Below are 13,483 nucleotides of genomic sequence, written 5' to 3'. Positions count from 1 at the left end.
CCCATGCGACGTTCGAGATATGCATCATCCGGTTGGGATCCTAGCTGTACATATTGCCATGGAGGCAGTCCAAACTTCAAACTTGATGTCGGATGACGAAGCTCAGGAATTTACGAAGTGTTGGTGGCCTGAACAGGAGAAACATTGACAAGCGACAAGTGACCCACCACTGTTGTTTGAAAGCAGAGGTCGCATCCCGTTCTCCGGTGATCTTGAGGAGGTGCATCGCCTAAGCGACATACTCGGCTGGGGAGAAGTATCGACGAATATCTTGCGAAAAAGACAAAAGGGAAAGGGGAAAAAAAGGAAATGGGATTCTTATGATGCGGAATATCAGAGCTTGAAGACCTTCTCGCAGATTTGTAACCAGGGTTGAGATAAACACCGGAGAATCTCAGTCGAGGATGGCTATTCCCGGACCGGTAGCGTTTCGCCAAGATGCTGAGTACCAATCACTGGCAATCAAGAGACTTCGGCCAGGACGCCCCGGCCGTGCAAATGAATCTTGTTACCAGGTAGCAAAGTCGCCTACTACCACAGTACACACCCAGTCGATTTTCAGCCTCTAGCAGTAGCATATAAAGGTAGTTAAAAACGGGAGAAGAGATGTCAATTGAAGCTATTTTACACACTATTTACAAAGGCGGTGATGATTTTATAGTGTTATCGTCAGTCGCCGTTGGAATAAAGACCGTCTAGCATAAGATTAAATGCGCGGCTCAGCAATGGTTACTCGGCTGCTCCGGTTGGTGATACCGACATGCCCTCCTCCTAGTGTGATGGCGGGCGATGCGATTCAACCAGCATGCTCTGGCTCTGTGGAAAAGAGCGGCTCTGCATGGTCACGGTGTTGATGCGAGCTACGGCTTCCTGTGTAGTGTAAAGTTGCGGCTGCCGCTGGATTTCTGGCTGTGATGCGGCCTGTTGATTGATTGGTAGTCTGCATCTTGGCAAAACGCTACCGGTCTGAAGTAGCCATCCTCATCTCAATCGACCTTGTTGCCAACCAGGTTCACAGGTAATCCATGCTGATTCCCAGGCCTTGGCTCTGAACCCCACACAGCGGCTCGCTCAGAATTCAAAGGGTTTCCAGCTCTGCCGATGGGACGAATGTTCTTCAATCCATACCCCCGAACTTTGTTCTAACAGTCACATACGGCCGAGTGGCTCAATGGCAGAGCGTCTGACTACGACTATATAAGTACAGTAATCAGGAGGTTCCAGGTTCGACCCCTGGCTTGGTCGAAACAGCTGAAGGGATGAGCAGAAGCTTTTTCAGTTACTTCATTTATTTCGTGTCAGGCGATATTGGATTCATTAAAAAGGGAAAATTGATTTTTTTCAGAAGCTCGTTGGTCCCCTTTCGTATGGGAAGAGATGGAAGAATGAGAGGCTGAATCAAGAATGTCGACACTGGAATTGTGGGTGTGGAGGATGATGGAGTTGAGAAAAAAAATTCCCCATGTAAGGCGGTCACCAAATCGGACCTTGTTGGCGCATGAACCCTGCCCGCTGTCATCGACAAACCGATGCGAACAGCTCCACCCGAGCGTGTCACAGCGCATTGATTGGCCAGTCTCGCAAAGGCTGGCCGGACTCGGTAACCTCCTGCCCAGTGAATTGTCTCAATTTCCATTCTCCCCTGCCGGGAACCCCGCGCTAGCTCATCACCGCCCTGGAAAAAGTTTGGTGGGGGAGACTCGTTTGCCGTGTGGCGGGGCAACCTTTTTGAAGAGTCGGGCTTGATACAAAATCTTGAGCTCGCCGGCTTTTACCTCCTTTGTTTCTATTCCCTTCCTGTCCATGCAGAAGGGCTGGCCAAGCTGGATCATGACATTTCGTTGGTGAAAAGGGATCTCTTACTCTCTCTTCTGGCATCATCCACTAAGTCGAGTGCTGCGGCAGCCGCCCATCGAAAGATCCTCTGTTCCGGGTCTTGCAGCTTCGTCATACCCAGAACCCTCCTCACGCGACATCGACTGTCTGGTCCTCTCTCGCTCTCACCTTCTTTTTTTCTTTAATCTGTCCCTCCCATATAATATTCCCACTCCTACCAAACCTTGACTCACAATGGCTGGCACACTCTTGCGTCCTGCCACGGCGCCCACCGCCAAAGCCGAGTCTCATGGGCTGGTGACCCTTGAGCTCGAGGACGGCTCGGCCTACCAGGGCTACAGCTTCGGCGCGCCCAAGAGCATCGCTGGCGAGCTGGTCTTCCAGACGGGTATGGTGGGCTACCCCGAGTCCATCACGGACCCCTCGTACCGCGGCCAGATCCTCGTCATCACTTTTCCCCTTGTCGGCAACTACGGCGTGCCCTCGAGAGAGGCTCTCGACGAGCTCCTCGGCGACCTCCCCTCCCATTTCGAGTCGTCACAAATTCACATCGCCGGTCTCGTGACGGCCACATACGCCGGCGAGGACTACTCGCACTTCCTCGCCACCTCGTCCCTCGGCACATGGCTCAAGGAGCAAGGCATCCCGGCCATGTACGGCGTCGACACCCGCGCTCTGACCAAGCGCATCCGGCAAAAGGGCAGCATGCTTGGCCGCATGCTTCTGGAGAAGAAGGACCTGGCTAACGGGGTCAATGGCGACGCTGAAGGGTTTGCCCTCCCCGGCAAGATGGGTGATTGGAAGCCTTTCTTCGAGTCTGTCGACTGGGTGAACCCAAATGAGAAGAACCTCGTAGCAGAGGGTGAGTGAGGAGGCTGTCGAGAGTCCCGGAACCTACCCACATGCTAATTCTCCATGCCCAGTCTCCATCAAGTCCCCTAAGCTCTACCGACCGCCCGAGGCATCCGCCCTGAAGCACCCCTCAGGCCGGCCTCTCCGCATTCTCTGTCTTGACGTTGGTATGAAATACAACCAGCTGAGGTGCTTCCTCAAGCGCGGCGTCGAGGTCCTGGTCTGCCCTTGGGATTATGACTTCCGCACTGAAACTTACGATGGTCTGTTCATCTCCAACGGTCCCGGTGACCCGGCCATCATGGAACCCACAGTCAAGCGCATTGCCGCGGCTCTGTCGGAGAACCGCACCCCCATTTTCGGTATCTGCTTGGGCCACCAGCTGCTCGCCCGTGCTGCGGGAGCCAAGACGGTCAAGCTCAAGTTTGGTAACCGTGGGCACAACATCCCCTGCACCAGCATGGTCACGGGCAAATGCCACATCACTTCTCAGAACCACGGTTATGCCGTCGATGCTGGGACTCTCCCCACTGGGTGGCAGGAGCTGTTCGTAAACGCCAACGATGGCAGCAACGAGGGTATCCTGCACGTCGACAAGCCCCACTTCAGCGTCCAGTTCCACCCGGAAAGCACCCCAGGCCCCAGGGACACCGAGTTCCTGTTCGATGTCTTCATCCAGACTGTCGCGGACTGCGCAGCCGACAGCAGCCTGCTGCAAAAGCCCGTCCACTTCCCCGGCGGCACCGTCGAAGAGAACAACAGGCTGCATCCCCGCGTCTCGGTCAAGAAGGTGCTCGTCCTCGGCAGCGGTGGCCTCAGCATTGGTCAGGCTGGCGAGTTTGATTACTCGGGCAGTCAGGCGATCAAGGCTCTCAAGGAGGAAGGCATTTACACCGTCCTCATCAACCCCAACATTGCCACCATCCAAACCTCCAAAGGTCTCGCCGACAAGGTCTACTTCCTGCCTGTCAATGCCGAGTTTGTGCGCAAGGTCATCGTCTATGAGAAGCCCGACGCGATCTACTGCACCTTTGGCGGTCAGACCGCCCTGTCGGTGGGCATCCAGCTTAAGGACGAGTTTGAGAAGCTTGGTGTCAAGGTCCTTGGTACACCGATTGATACGATCATCACGACCGAGGACCGTGAGCTCTTCGCCCGAAGCATGGAGTCGATCGGTGAGAAGTGCGCCAAGTCGGCCTCGGCCAACAACGTCGAGGAGGCTCTCAGGGTCGTCAAGGACATCGGCTTCCCTGTCATTGTTCGTGCCGCGTATGCCCTTGGTGGTCTCGGCAGTGGTTTCGCCAACAACGAACGCGAGCTCCTCGATCTCTGCAACAAGGCCTTTGCTGCCAGCCCGCAGGTTCTGATTGAGCGCAGCATGAAGGGCTGGAAGGAGATTGAGTACGAAGTCGTGAGGGATTGCCAGGACAACTGCATCACAGTCTGCAACATGGAGAATTTTGACCCTCTCGGCATCCACACGGGCGACTCGATTGTTGTCGCTCCCTCTCAAACTCTCTCAGATGAGGACTACAACATGCTTCGTACGACTGCCGTCAATGTCATCCGCCACCTCGGAGTCGTCGGCGAGTGCAACATTCAGTATGCCCTGAACCCATTCTCCAAGGAATACTGCATCATCGAGGTCAACGCCAGACTATCACGGTCTTCGGCTCTGGCCTCTAAAGCCACTGGCTACCCCCTGGCCTTCATTGCCGCCAAGCTGGGCCTCGGTATTCCGCTCAAGGAGATCAAGAATACCGTCACCAAGGTGACCTGCGCTTGCTTCGAACCTTCGCTCGATTATGTCGTGGTCAAGATGCCTCGCTGGGACCTCAAGAAGTTCACCCGCGTCTCTACCCAGCTTGGTTCGTCCATGAAGAGTGTCGGCGAGGTCATGAGTATCGGCAGGACGTTTGAAGAGGCCATACAGAAGGCGATTCGAGCTATTGACTACCACAACCTTGGCTTCAACGAGACGCCGGCGCTCATGTCGATCGACGATGAGCTCCAGACCCCCTCTGACCAGCGCCTCTTTGCCATCGCCAACGCTATGGCCGCTGGCTATTCGGTCGAGAGGATCTGGGAGCTGACCAAGATCGACAAATGGTTCCTCGACCGGCTGAAGGGCCTGAACGACTTCGCCAAAAAGATGAAGGACCTTAAGGCTAGTGGTGGCACCCTTCGGCCTGGCATGCTCCTCCAGGCCAAGCAGCTGGGCTTCTGCGATCGCCAAATTGCCAAGTTCTGGGGTTCCACCGAGCTCGCCGTGCGTGGCATGCGTCTCGAGGCCGGCATCACGCCCTTCGTAAAGCAGATCGACACTGTCGCCGCCGAGTTCCCGGCCTACACCAACTACCTCTACCTCACCTACAGCGCCAGCGAGCACGACATCACCTTTGACGACCACGGCGTCATGGTGCTGGGTTCGGGCGTGTACCGCATCGGTTCCTCTGTGGAGTTCGACTGGTGCTCGGTCAGGGCCATCCGGACGCTTCGCCAGGCGGGCCGCAAGACTATCATGGTTAACGTACGTACTTCATCTCCCATTTTTTATAGCTCCCCTTCTTTCGTTCTCTCTTCCGTTTCTTCCTTGTTTCGCTGGTTTTCTTGCTTGTTTCCTTCACTTTCTTTCCATTTTCCTTTATACTTTCGTTCTATTTTCCTTCACTTTCTTTCTATTCTCTTTTCTTTCTTCTCTTTCCCTTCTCTGCTCCCCCCCCTTGGATCATTCTCCTTTCGTTCCTCCTCATATCTTCCCTTTTCCTTTTATTCTCTCTTCTCGTCCTTGATCCCGCTCTCGCTTTCCCCTTGTTTTCGTCTTTTCATTCCCATATCCGTACACGGAGATGATGGTAACTTGCTGGAATCGCGCTAACTCCCTTCAAGTACAACCCAGGTACGGTTTTTTCCCTAAGTAATGGTCGGGGACTGTTTATTCCCCTTTTATGACCGTCTCTGGAGCGATTCTGCTCAAACCCTAAGCCCCAAATCCCCCAGATTTTATTGTTAGGAATATCATAGCTGATTCCAATTTCGCAGAAACCGTCTCGACTGATTACGATGAGGCCGACAAGCTGTACTTTGAAAACATCAACTTGGAGACGGTGCTGGACATCTACGAAGCCGAGTCGGCAAGCGGCGTCCTTGGTGCCATGGGTGGTCAAACACCAAATAACATCGCCCTGCCGCTCCTGCGTGCTGGTGTCAACGTTCTCGGTACCTCCCCCGAGATGATCGACACTGCCGAGAACCGCTACAAGTTCTCCCGCATGCTTGACCGCATTGGCGTCGACCAGCCGACCTGGAAGGAGCTAACGAGCTTCGAGGAGGCCAGAGCCTTCTGCCAGAACGTCTCGTACCCGGTTCTGGTGCGCCCCTCGTATGTGCTCTCTGGTGCCGCCATGAACACGGTCTACTCGGAAGGCGATTTGCAGAACTACCTGCAGCAAGCGGCTGAAGTGTCTCCCGAGCACCCGGTTGTCATCACCAAGTACATCGAGAACGCAAAAGAGATTGAAATGGACGCTGTCGCCAAGGACGGCAAGGTGGTCGGCCATTTTATCTCAGAGCACGTTGAGAACGCCGGTGTCCACTCTGGTGATGCCACCCTTATCCTCCCGCCTCAGGACCTGTCACAGACCACCATCCAGCGCATTGAGGAGGCTACTCGCAAGATCGGCGCTGCGCTTAACGTCACGGGCCCTTTCAACATTCAGTTTATTGCCAAGGACAACGACATCAAAGTGATTGAGTGCAACGTCCGCGCTTCTCGCTCATTCCCATTCGTCTCTAAAGTCATGGGCGTTGACCTTATCGAGATGGCTACCAAGGCGATCATGAACATCCCCTTCGAGGAGTATCCCAAGATTGACCGTCCTGCAAATTGCGTCGGAGTCAAGGTTCCGCAATTCAGTTTCTCACGTCTGTCGGGTGCCGATCCCGTCCTAGGTGTCGAGATGGCTTCGACTGGTGAAGTTGCCTCGTTTGGCGTTGACAAGTACGAGGCTTACCTCAAGGCTCTTCTGTCGACGGGCTTCAAAATTCCCAAGAACAACATTCTGCTTTCTATTGGATCCTATGCAGAAAAGGTGGAACTGCTCCCCTCGGTCAAAAAGCTGCAGGAGATGGGCTACAAGCTCTTTGCCACGGCGGGCACCGCAGACTTCCTCGGAACTCACGGCGTGCAGGTGCAGTACCTCGAGGTCCTCGGCAAGGAGGAGGACGACCAGAAGTCCGAGTACTCTCTCACGGCGCATTTGGCCAAGAACATGATCGACCTGTACATCAACCTGCCGTCCAACAACAAATACAGGCGTCCGGCCAACTACATGAGCAAGGGCTACCAAACCCGCCGCATGGCCGTCGACTATCAGATTCCGCTCGTCACCAACGTCAAGAACGCCAAGATCCTTGTCGAAGCCCTTGCCAGGCACTTCGAGCTCAACATCGGCATTCGCGACTACCAGACGAGCCACCGCACGATCCAGCTGCCCGGGTTGGTGAACATTGCTGCCTTCGCGCCAGGGCTTGTGTCGAGGGACAGCGATGATCTGCAGCGCGTGACCAAGGCGTCGATTGCTGCTGGGTTCAGCATGATCCGCGTCATGCCCGTCGGCAAGGATGGCTCAATCTCTGATGTCAAGTCTCTGAAGATCGCCCAGCAGAACGGCAAGCGCGGCGCGTACTGCGATTTCAACCTATCCATCACGGCAACTTCGGACAACGCTCACCAGATCAGCCATGCCGCCGCCGAGGTTGGTTCGCTGTTCATTCCGTTCAACCACCTCTCGGACAATATCAGCAAGGTCGCAGCAGTGCAGGAGCATTTTGAGGCCTGGCCGACACACAAGCCCATCATCACAGACGCCAAGACGACCGACCTGGCTTCAATTTTGTTGCTTGCCAGCCTGCACAGCCGGCGCGTCCACGTCACTGCGGTGACGACCAAGGATGACATTAAGCTCATCGCGCTGGGCAAGGATAAGGGTCTCAAGGTCACTTGTGATGTCAACATCTACTCTCTGTACCTGTCGCAGAAGGACTATCCCGGCTGCCAATTCCTGCCGACGGCCGAGGACCAGGCCGCTCTCTGGGAGCACCTGGAGACGATCGATGTTTTCTCTATTGGTAGCCTGCCCTACCAGCTCGCCCACTTCCTGAATCAGCCGGCGGACGTGACGGTTGGCATTGCCGACGCTCTGCCTCTTCTTCTCACTTCAGTTGCTGAGGGCAAGCTCACTGTCGACGATGTCAAGGCCAGACTCCACGACAACCCGAAGGAAATCTTCGAGCTGCATGACCAAGTTGGCGCCGGCCTGGAGGTCGAGATTGACCGTCCATGCACCCTGAAAGCCACCAAGTCCTGGTCTCCTTTCTACGGCAAGGTCCTGAAAGCTGCTGTCCAGCGCGTGACCTTCCAGGACCAGGTCGTTTGCTTAGATGGCTCCATCCTGTCTGTCCCGCCCAGGGGCAATGACATGTCCACACACGGGGCTATGCCGCCGATGGCTGCCATCTCCTCGCCCGCTGCCAAGCCCGTGCAGTACCCCATGTCACCTGTCCTCGACGAGCGTCGCCAGGGCCAAGCTGGTGTCCGGCCGCCATTTGGCAGGTCAAAGGTCACAGACAGCAGCGCACCCCTTGCACAGTTGGGTCGGGCGCCAGTCATGGACGAGCTCTCTCTTCCGTTGACTCTGCAGCCCACGGTCTCGCCGCTTCAGGAAATGCTCTCTGCTCCGTCTTCGTTCAAGAAGGCCCACGTCCTGTCGGTCACGCAGTACACACGGGCTGACCTGCATCTACTCTTCAACATCGCTCAGGAGATGCGTCTCGGTGTGCAACGTGAAGGCGTGCTCGACATTCTCCGGGGCCGCCTGCTGTGCACCCTCTTCTACGAGCCGTCTACTCGGACGTCGGCCTCGTTCGACGCAGCCATGCAGCGTCTCGGCGGCAGGACCATCGCCATCTCCACCTCGCATTCGTCCGTACAAAAGGGCGAGACTCTTCAAGACACGCTGCGCACGCTCGCCTGTTACGGCGACGCTGTCGTCCTCCGCCACCCCGATGAGAAGTGCGTCGACGTCGCCAAGAAATACAGCCCGGTCCCCGTCATCAACGGCGGCAACGGCAGCAAGGAGCATCCGACGCAAGCCTTCCTCGACCTCTTCACGATCCGCGAGGAGCTCGGCACCATGCAAGGACTGACCATTACCTTTGTCGGCGACCTGCTCTACGGGCGCCCCGTCCACTCGCTCGTCTACCTGCTCCGGCACTACCAGGTCAAGGTGCAGCTCGTGGCGCCCAAGGCGCTCGCGCTGCCGGCCGTCATCCGCCAGCAGCTCGTCGACGCTGATCAGCTGCTCTGCGAGTCGGAGACGCTGACGCCGGAGATCTTGGGCCGGACGGACGTGCTCTACTGCACGCGCGTGCAAAAGGAGCGGTTCGCCAGTTTGGCCGACTACGAGGCTGTCAAGGGCGCGTACAAGATTGATTATGGCACGCTCAAGCATGCCAAGAGCAGCATGGTGGTTCTGCACCCGCTGCCGAGGAATGAGGAGGTGGCGGAGGAGGTGGATTTCGATCAGCGGGCGGCGTATTTCAGACAGGTGAGTTTTCTCTCTCTTTTCTTGAATCCTGGTGGTGAGTGTGGTGGCTGACCTAAGTGATAGATGAGATATGGTCTCTACTGCCGCATGGCTTTGCTTGCGCTGGTCATGTCGTAGGGATTCATTGGTGACGAACATTGGTTTCTTTCCGTATTTATCTGCAACAATGTATAGCACGGGATGGGAAAAGTATCTATTTGGTGGCTAGCGGGTCGTTTTGCTTCTGCTCTCCTTTTGCTCATGTTTGGGTCAGAAAAAAGCGTCGGTTGATTTTCTTAGCTAGAACCAAGGATCTGTCGTAGACACGCAACGGCTCGCGCCGCTGGATCACGGTGATGATGATGTGACTGGGACATGCGTGGGTGGTGGGGAGCACTGTGTTTTTGTTTTGACTTCAGCTGGGTTGACTGAATGTATCATTATGTACAGTATATGTGTACCTCTTCAACGTTCGAGCTTTATACATGGTCTGGGATACGAGGCATCTTCTTGTCTCGCTCGACTGTCGGTGTTGGTCATGATGGCTTGAATTTGTTGTTTCGACTGTGATGAAGAGGTCGCCAATTATCAGGGTACTCATATAACCCTAACCCATTTCTGAAAGCGACCCCTGAAATCACGTTCCAGACCTGCTCGGCCAACCGTTCGCGCAGAATTTCCAAGCTCTCCGAGCTTCGAGCTCAACTCCAGCCGGGCAAGCACATCCCCTGGCGACGACGGAACTGAGCGAGTCGGCACGCAGGATGATCTGGTATCGATTTCGTGCTTGATTGAGCACTGGTACGTTTCGCAGTTGCCCAGTTGACCCCCCAAAACATAACAACCGTAACTCGTACTGTACTTGCTTAGCATATGGATTTACTAACCGAGCTGTTTTCTGATCTAATGTAGCCCGACCGCCGGATTCCGCCCTCAAGACTGACAATCTCGGTCTTCTCGCATCGTCCAGATTTTGTACGCCCTGTGAACCTCCCATCGGTCGGGTTCCCCACCTACCCATCCACAACCGCTTTCATCAGCCGGTGCCCTCGGACCCGATCCCAAGCTCACCTGGCCCGACCCCCCCCCAAAAGCTCCAACCCCATCCCACGGTCAACCGCGGTCGACACGACGACCTCCATCTCACTTTCCCTGATCCAATTTCAACAACAAATTACGCTTACCCCCTGGAACAAAAGTCGCAGTCACAGCAAAAGATAAAGAGGGAAATAATAGATAGCAGCAGAAAAAAATGCCGCCCCCCCACCTGCACCCGCGCTCGCGCATGACCTCGTCCCTCTTCGCAACGACCGTCCTCGCGAGCTTCCTCGTCGTCGCCCTGCCGCACATCCTGCCCTGTCCCGCGCCAAGGAGGAGGGCGTACTACGCCGACGACGGCGGAGATAGCATGTCGTCGTCACTCTCCGGGTCTAGCAGGAGAGTTAGGAGGAGGAGGAGGGAAGAGGATGGCAATGATGTGGAAGGGGAGGAAGGTGGGAATGGTGCTGGGGCTGGTGCTGGGGTTGGGGCGGTGGTGGAGTTTCAGCCTGGGACTACAACTGTTGGTGGTGGTGGTGATGGTGCCGAATATGAAAATGAGATTAGGAGGCGGGTGAGGGGACCACAGAAGCGGGAGTGTCCCGTGCCGAAACCGGGCGGGATCTTGGGGGAGTGGTTGCGATTCCACGGCGGCAGCAGTGCCCCTGGGAAGGAAGGGGGAGAGAAGACCCGGCCGGATAGGTGACGACGTTATGTGTCCGGTGGCGGCGGGAATGGACAAACCGGCTGCGAGGGCTGAGATGACAGTATGGAAGAGGAAGAGAAAAGGCTTTGCTGCCTGATGTTAGATGTAACTCTGTTCAAGGGTGGGAAATCAAGAATGGTGGATATACCCTCAGTGACTCGGTCGTACGGGCCGAGACTTAGAATATGAAGCAGATTCTGCACTTCTAAGCAGCAAATTTGACATGGTATGACTAGATCAGGACATCCACCGCAGTCCATAAACGACAGAACGCCTTAACTCTGTTTGCCTGTTCATGTACTTTACTTCCTTCGTTCACAGCTGGGTGTCATCAGGACGCTGAGCCAGGACCTGAACGGTTCCTGCCGATATGTTGGCATCCGAGAGCGGACACATCCCTCGAGACCAGGCAATGAATACTTGATCCTACTATACATACATACACTACAGTGACACGGCTGAGTTACCATCCCCTTCTACGGAACTCCTCCCAATGATGACCGACCGGAAGCCGTATCTCGCTGCCAGATCGGTATGGATGTGGCCATATGTTAAATGTACAATACATACCCGCTTTCTAAGCACCAGACACGCAAGTGGGAATGCTTTCTCGATCCCACCCGGGATGGTGGATTTGGCAGACGGGGTCTCCCCACTGGCCGCTGCGCAACCCATCGTACCCGTCTCTCCCTGCCTCGCAGCCAAGCACCAACACCACCCCAACAACCAGCATTTAGCGCCCAATAATCTCGCCCATGTCGATATACGCAGGCGTCCACGGCTGGGCGTCCTCGGCCAGCATGTCGCTCGGCACGCGCACATGCTCGCCGGGGCTGTACAGGTACCAGCTTTTGAGGGCGTTCATGGCGGCTTTGTTGCGCGCGACCTCAAGGCTGGGACCCGCGGCTTCTCCGAGCTTGTCTTTGCCCGAGAAGATGCCGACAACGAAGACGGGGGTGCGCGAGAGGCGGCCCGTCTCGGACAGCAGCCGAGCGATAGGGAACTCAAAGTCTTCGCGCGCGCAAAGCAGCGCCAACTCGCGTGTCGGTTTCTTGAAGCTGAAGAGCGCCGACAGGTCGAGTGTACGCGAGAGGATGTGCGACCTGATGAAGGCCTTGGCCGGCTCGCGACCCGCGTGCGCGTAGATTGCGCCGACGACGGCCCGCGCGCAGTTGGCGTAGGCCTTCTCGGCTAGCGAGCGCGTGTACTCGTTGCCATACTCGGTGTCGGCGCGCCGGAGCTGGGTCGCCTTGTCCGTCTCGACCACCTGACCGAAGTCGTCATCGAACACGACCCGGCTGCTGATACCGTGCCGCCACTTGTATTTTTGCAACCCCTCGGCCTCGGCCCGCTTGTACCCTAGCGTGACGATGGCGTTGCCCGGCTTGTGCAGCGAGAATTGCAGCAGCCCCGGATCGACCTCCCCGCCCGGCGCGGCGGCATGCTCGAGACCCCACGAGCGCGCAACATGGTGCAGCGCGGCCGGGCCTGCGTAGCCCTTCATAGCGGCGTACAGAATCTCCATAGGCAGGCGCGGGTACCGGCACATGAGCCACTCGGCGACATGGTAGTGGATGAGGGACTGGCCGACGAAGGCAAGATTCGTGTTGTTGAAGAGCGGATTCTCGTCGGCCGAATTGTCGACTAGGGCCCTTGCGAGCGTCTGTAGGGGCAGCTTTTCTGGGAGCGAGAGACGGGCGTGCAGGGCGGCGAGCTTCGCCGACTGGAGAGCCCGTTCTGGCGGCGGCGATGGTAAGCTCGTCGCCCGGGGTGGGAGCTTCTCCAGGGGCGGGAAGCGGGTGTGGTCTGTCCCATCGGCGTAGTCTTCGTCGGTGGGTATTTCGGGCATGGCGCGTGTCGACCGGGTCCGCACGGCGGCGCATCTAGAAGCTGCTGCTGGCCGGAGAGCGGTCCTTGGGGTTGAGGCCGGGCAAGCGCCCGGACGAGCCAGGAGCAATTGGCCTGTCCATCGGTCGACTCGTAACCTTTTCATGGGCGGGTATGTGGTGGGTTGTGTTGGCCGACTTGGCTGGAGGTTTGAGTTCCTTGGAACCCGCCCGTGTCGAAGAAGGAGGGAGTCGCAATGGGCTGGTCTTGTCGTGTTGTCTGCGGTCACGTTTGCCTTTCTCCCCCAAAGTCAACGACGCCAGACGCAGACAGACGAAAAAAGTTCTCCCAGAGATGCAGCTTCCCAGCCATTGGCCGCTGGCGGCAGGGGCATTTGAAACCAGACCCCACCTGCACTCACTATCATGCTCAAACGCCAGGTTAACCCCACTTTTTCCTAGCCTGCCAACCCTTAAAATCGGAAAGTTAGGAAAGCCAAAAACAAGATCCCATTACTGCAAAAAACACAGGGCATATATACGTATACACTTCCTATAGGAGGTAGTGAAATCGGGGCCTCCGATTCCAGATATTCAACGCAATTGGTGATACGGGTAATGCGCGTAGAGTTCTCGAT

At 56.4% G+C, this 13,483-nt stretch overlaps 3 protein-coding genes and 1 non-coding gene across 4 annotated transcripts; 3 read left to right on the top strand and 1 right to left on the bottom strand.

The window, feature by feature from the left end:
- The first annotated feature begins 1,157 nt into the window (after window positions 1–1,157).
- Window positions 1,158–1,245, top strand: N657DRAFT_t52. Its single transcript has one exon. It is a non-coding gene; the product is annotated as a tRNA-Arg (tRNA).
- An 825-nt stretch (window positions 1,246–2,070) lies between these two features.
- Window positions 2,071–9,413, top strand: N657DRAFT_568313 (carbamoyl-phosphate synth; the record flags this gene model as incomplete). The annotated part of the gene is made up of 5 exons (XM_062788575.1): window positions 2,071–2,698; window positions 2,760–5,218; window positions 5,578–5,587; window positions 5,731–9,296; window positions 9,360–9,413. The coding sequence occupies 5 exons, from the start codon at window positions 2,071–2,073 to the stop codon at window positions 9,411–9,413; spliced, it is 6,717 nt and encodes a 2,238-aa protein (XP_062649990.1).
- A 1,114-nt stretch (window positions 9,414–10,527) lies between these two features.
- On the top strand, window positions 10,528–11,019 carry N657DRAFT_569327 (uncharacterized protein; the record flags this gene model as incomplete). Its single annotated transcript, XM_062788652.1, has 2 exons — window positions 10,528–10,752; window positions 10,822–11,019. The coding sequence occupies 2 exons, from the start codon at window positions 10,528–10,530 to the stop codon at window positions 11,017–11,019; spliced, it is 423 nt and encodes a 140-aa protein (XP_062649989.1).
- A 283-nt stretch (window positions 11,020–11,302) lies between these two features.
- N657DRAFT_643013 (ribonuclease III) lies at window positions 11,303–13,192 on the bottom strand. The gene has a single exon (XM_062792457.1). The coding sequence runs from the start codon at window positions 13,010–13,012 to the stop codon at window positions 11,753–11,755; it is 1,260 nt and encodes a 419-aa protein (XP_062649988.1). The 5' UTR covers window positions 13,013–13,192; the 3' UTR covers window positions 11,303–11,752.
- Between the last annotated feature and the right edge of the window lie 291 nt (window positions 13,193–13,483).

The sequence above is a fragment of the Parathielavia appendiculata genome (genome assembly GCF_033297405.1).
Source record: "Parathielavia appendiculata strain CBS 731.68 unplaced genomic scaffold N657scaffold_3, whole genome shotgun sequence".
Classification (NCBI taxonomy): domain Eukaryota; kingdom Fungi; phylum Ascomycota; class Sordariomycetes; order Sordariales; family Chaetomiaceae; genus Parathielavia; species Parathielavia appendiculata.
This window is presented reverse-complemented; position numbering and strand designations above follow the sequence as displayed.

Coding starts and splice junctions, on each gene's coding strand:
- N657DRAFT_643013 (XM_062792457.1), bottom strand. CDS start 13,012: ATGAAAAGGTTACGAGTCGACCGATGGACAGGCCAATTGCTCCTGGCT.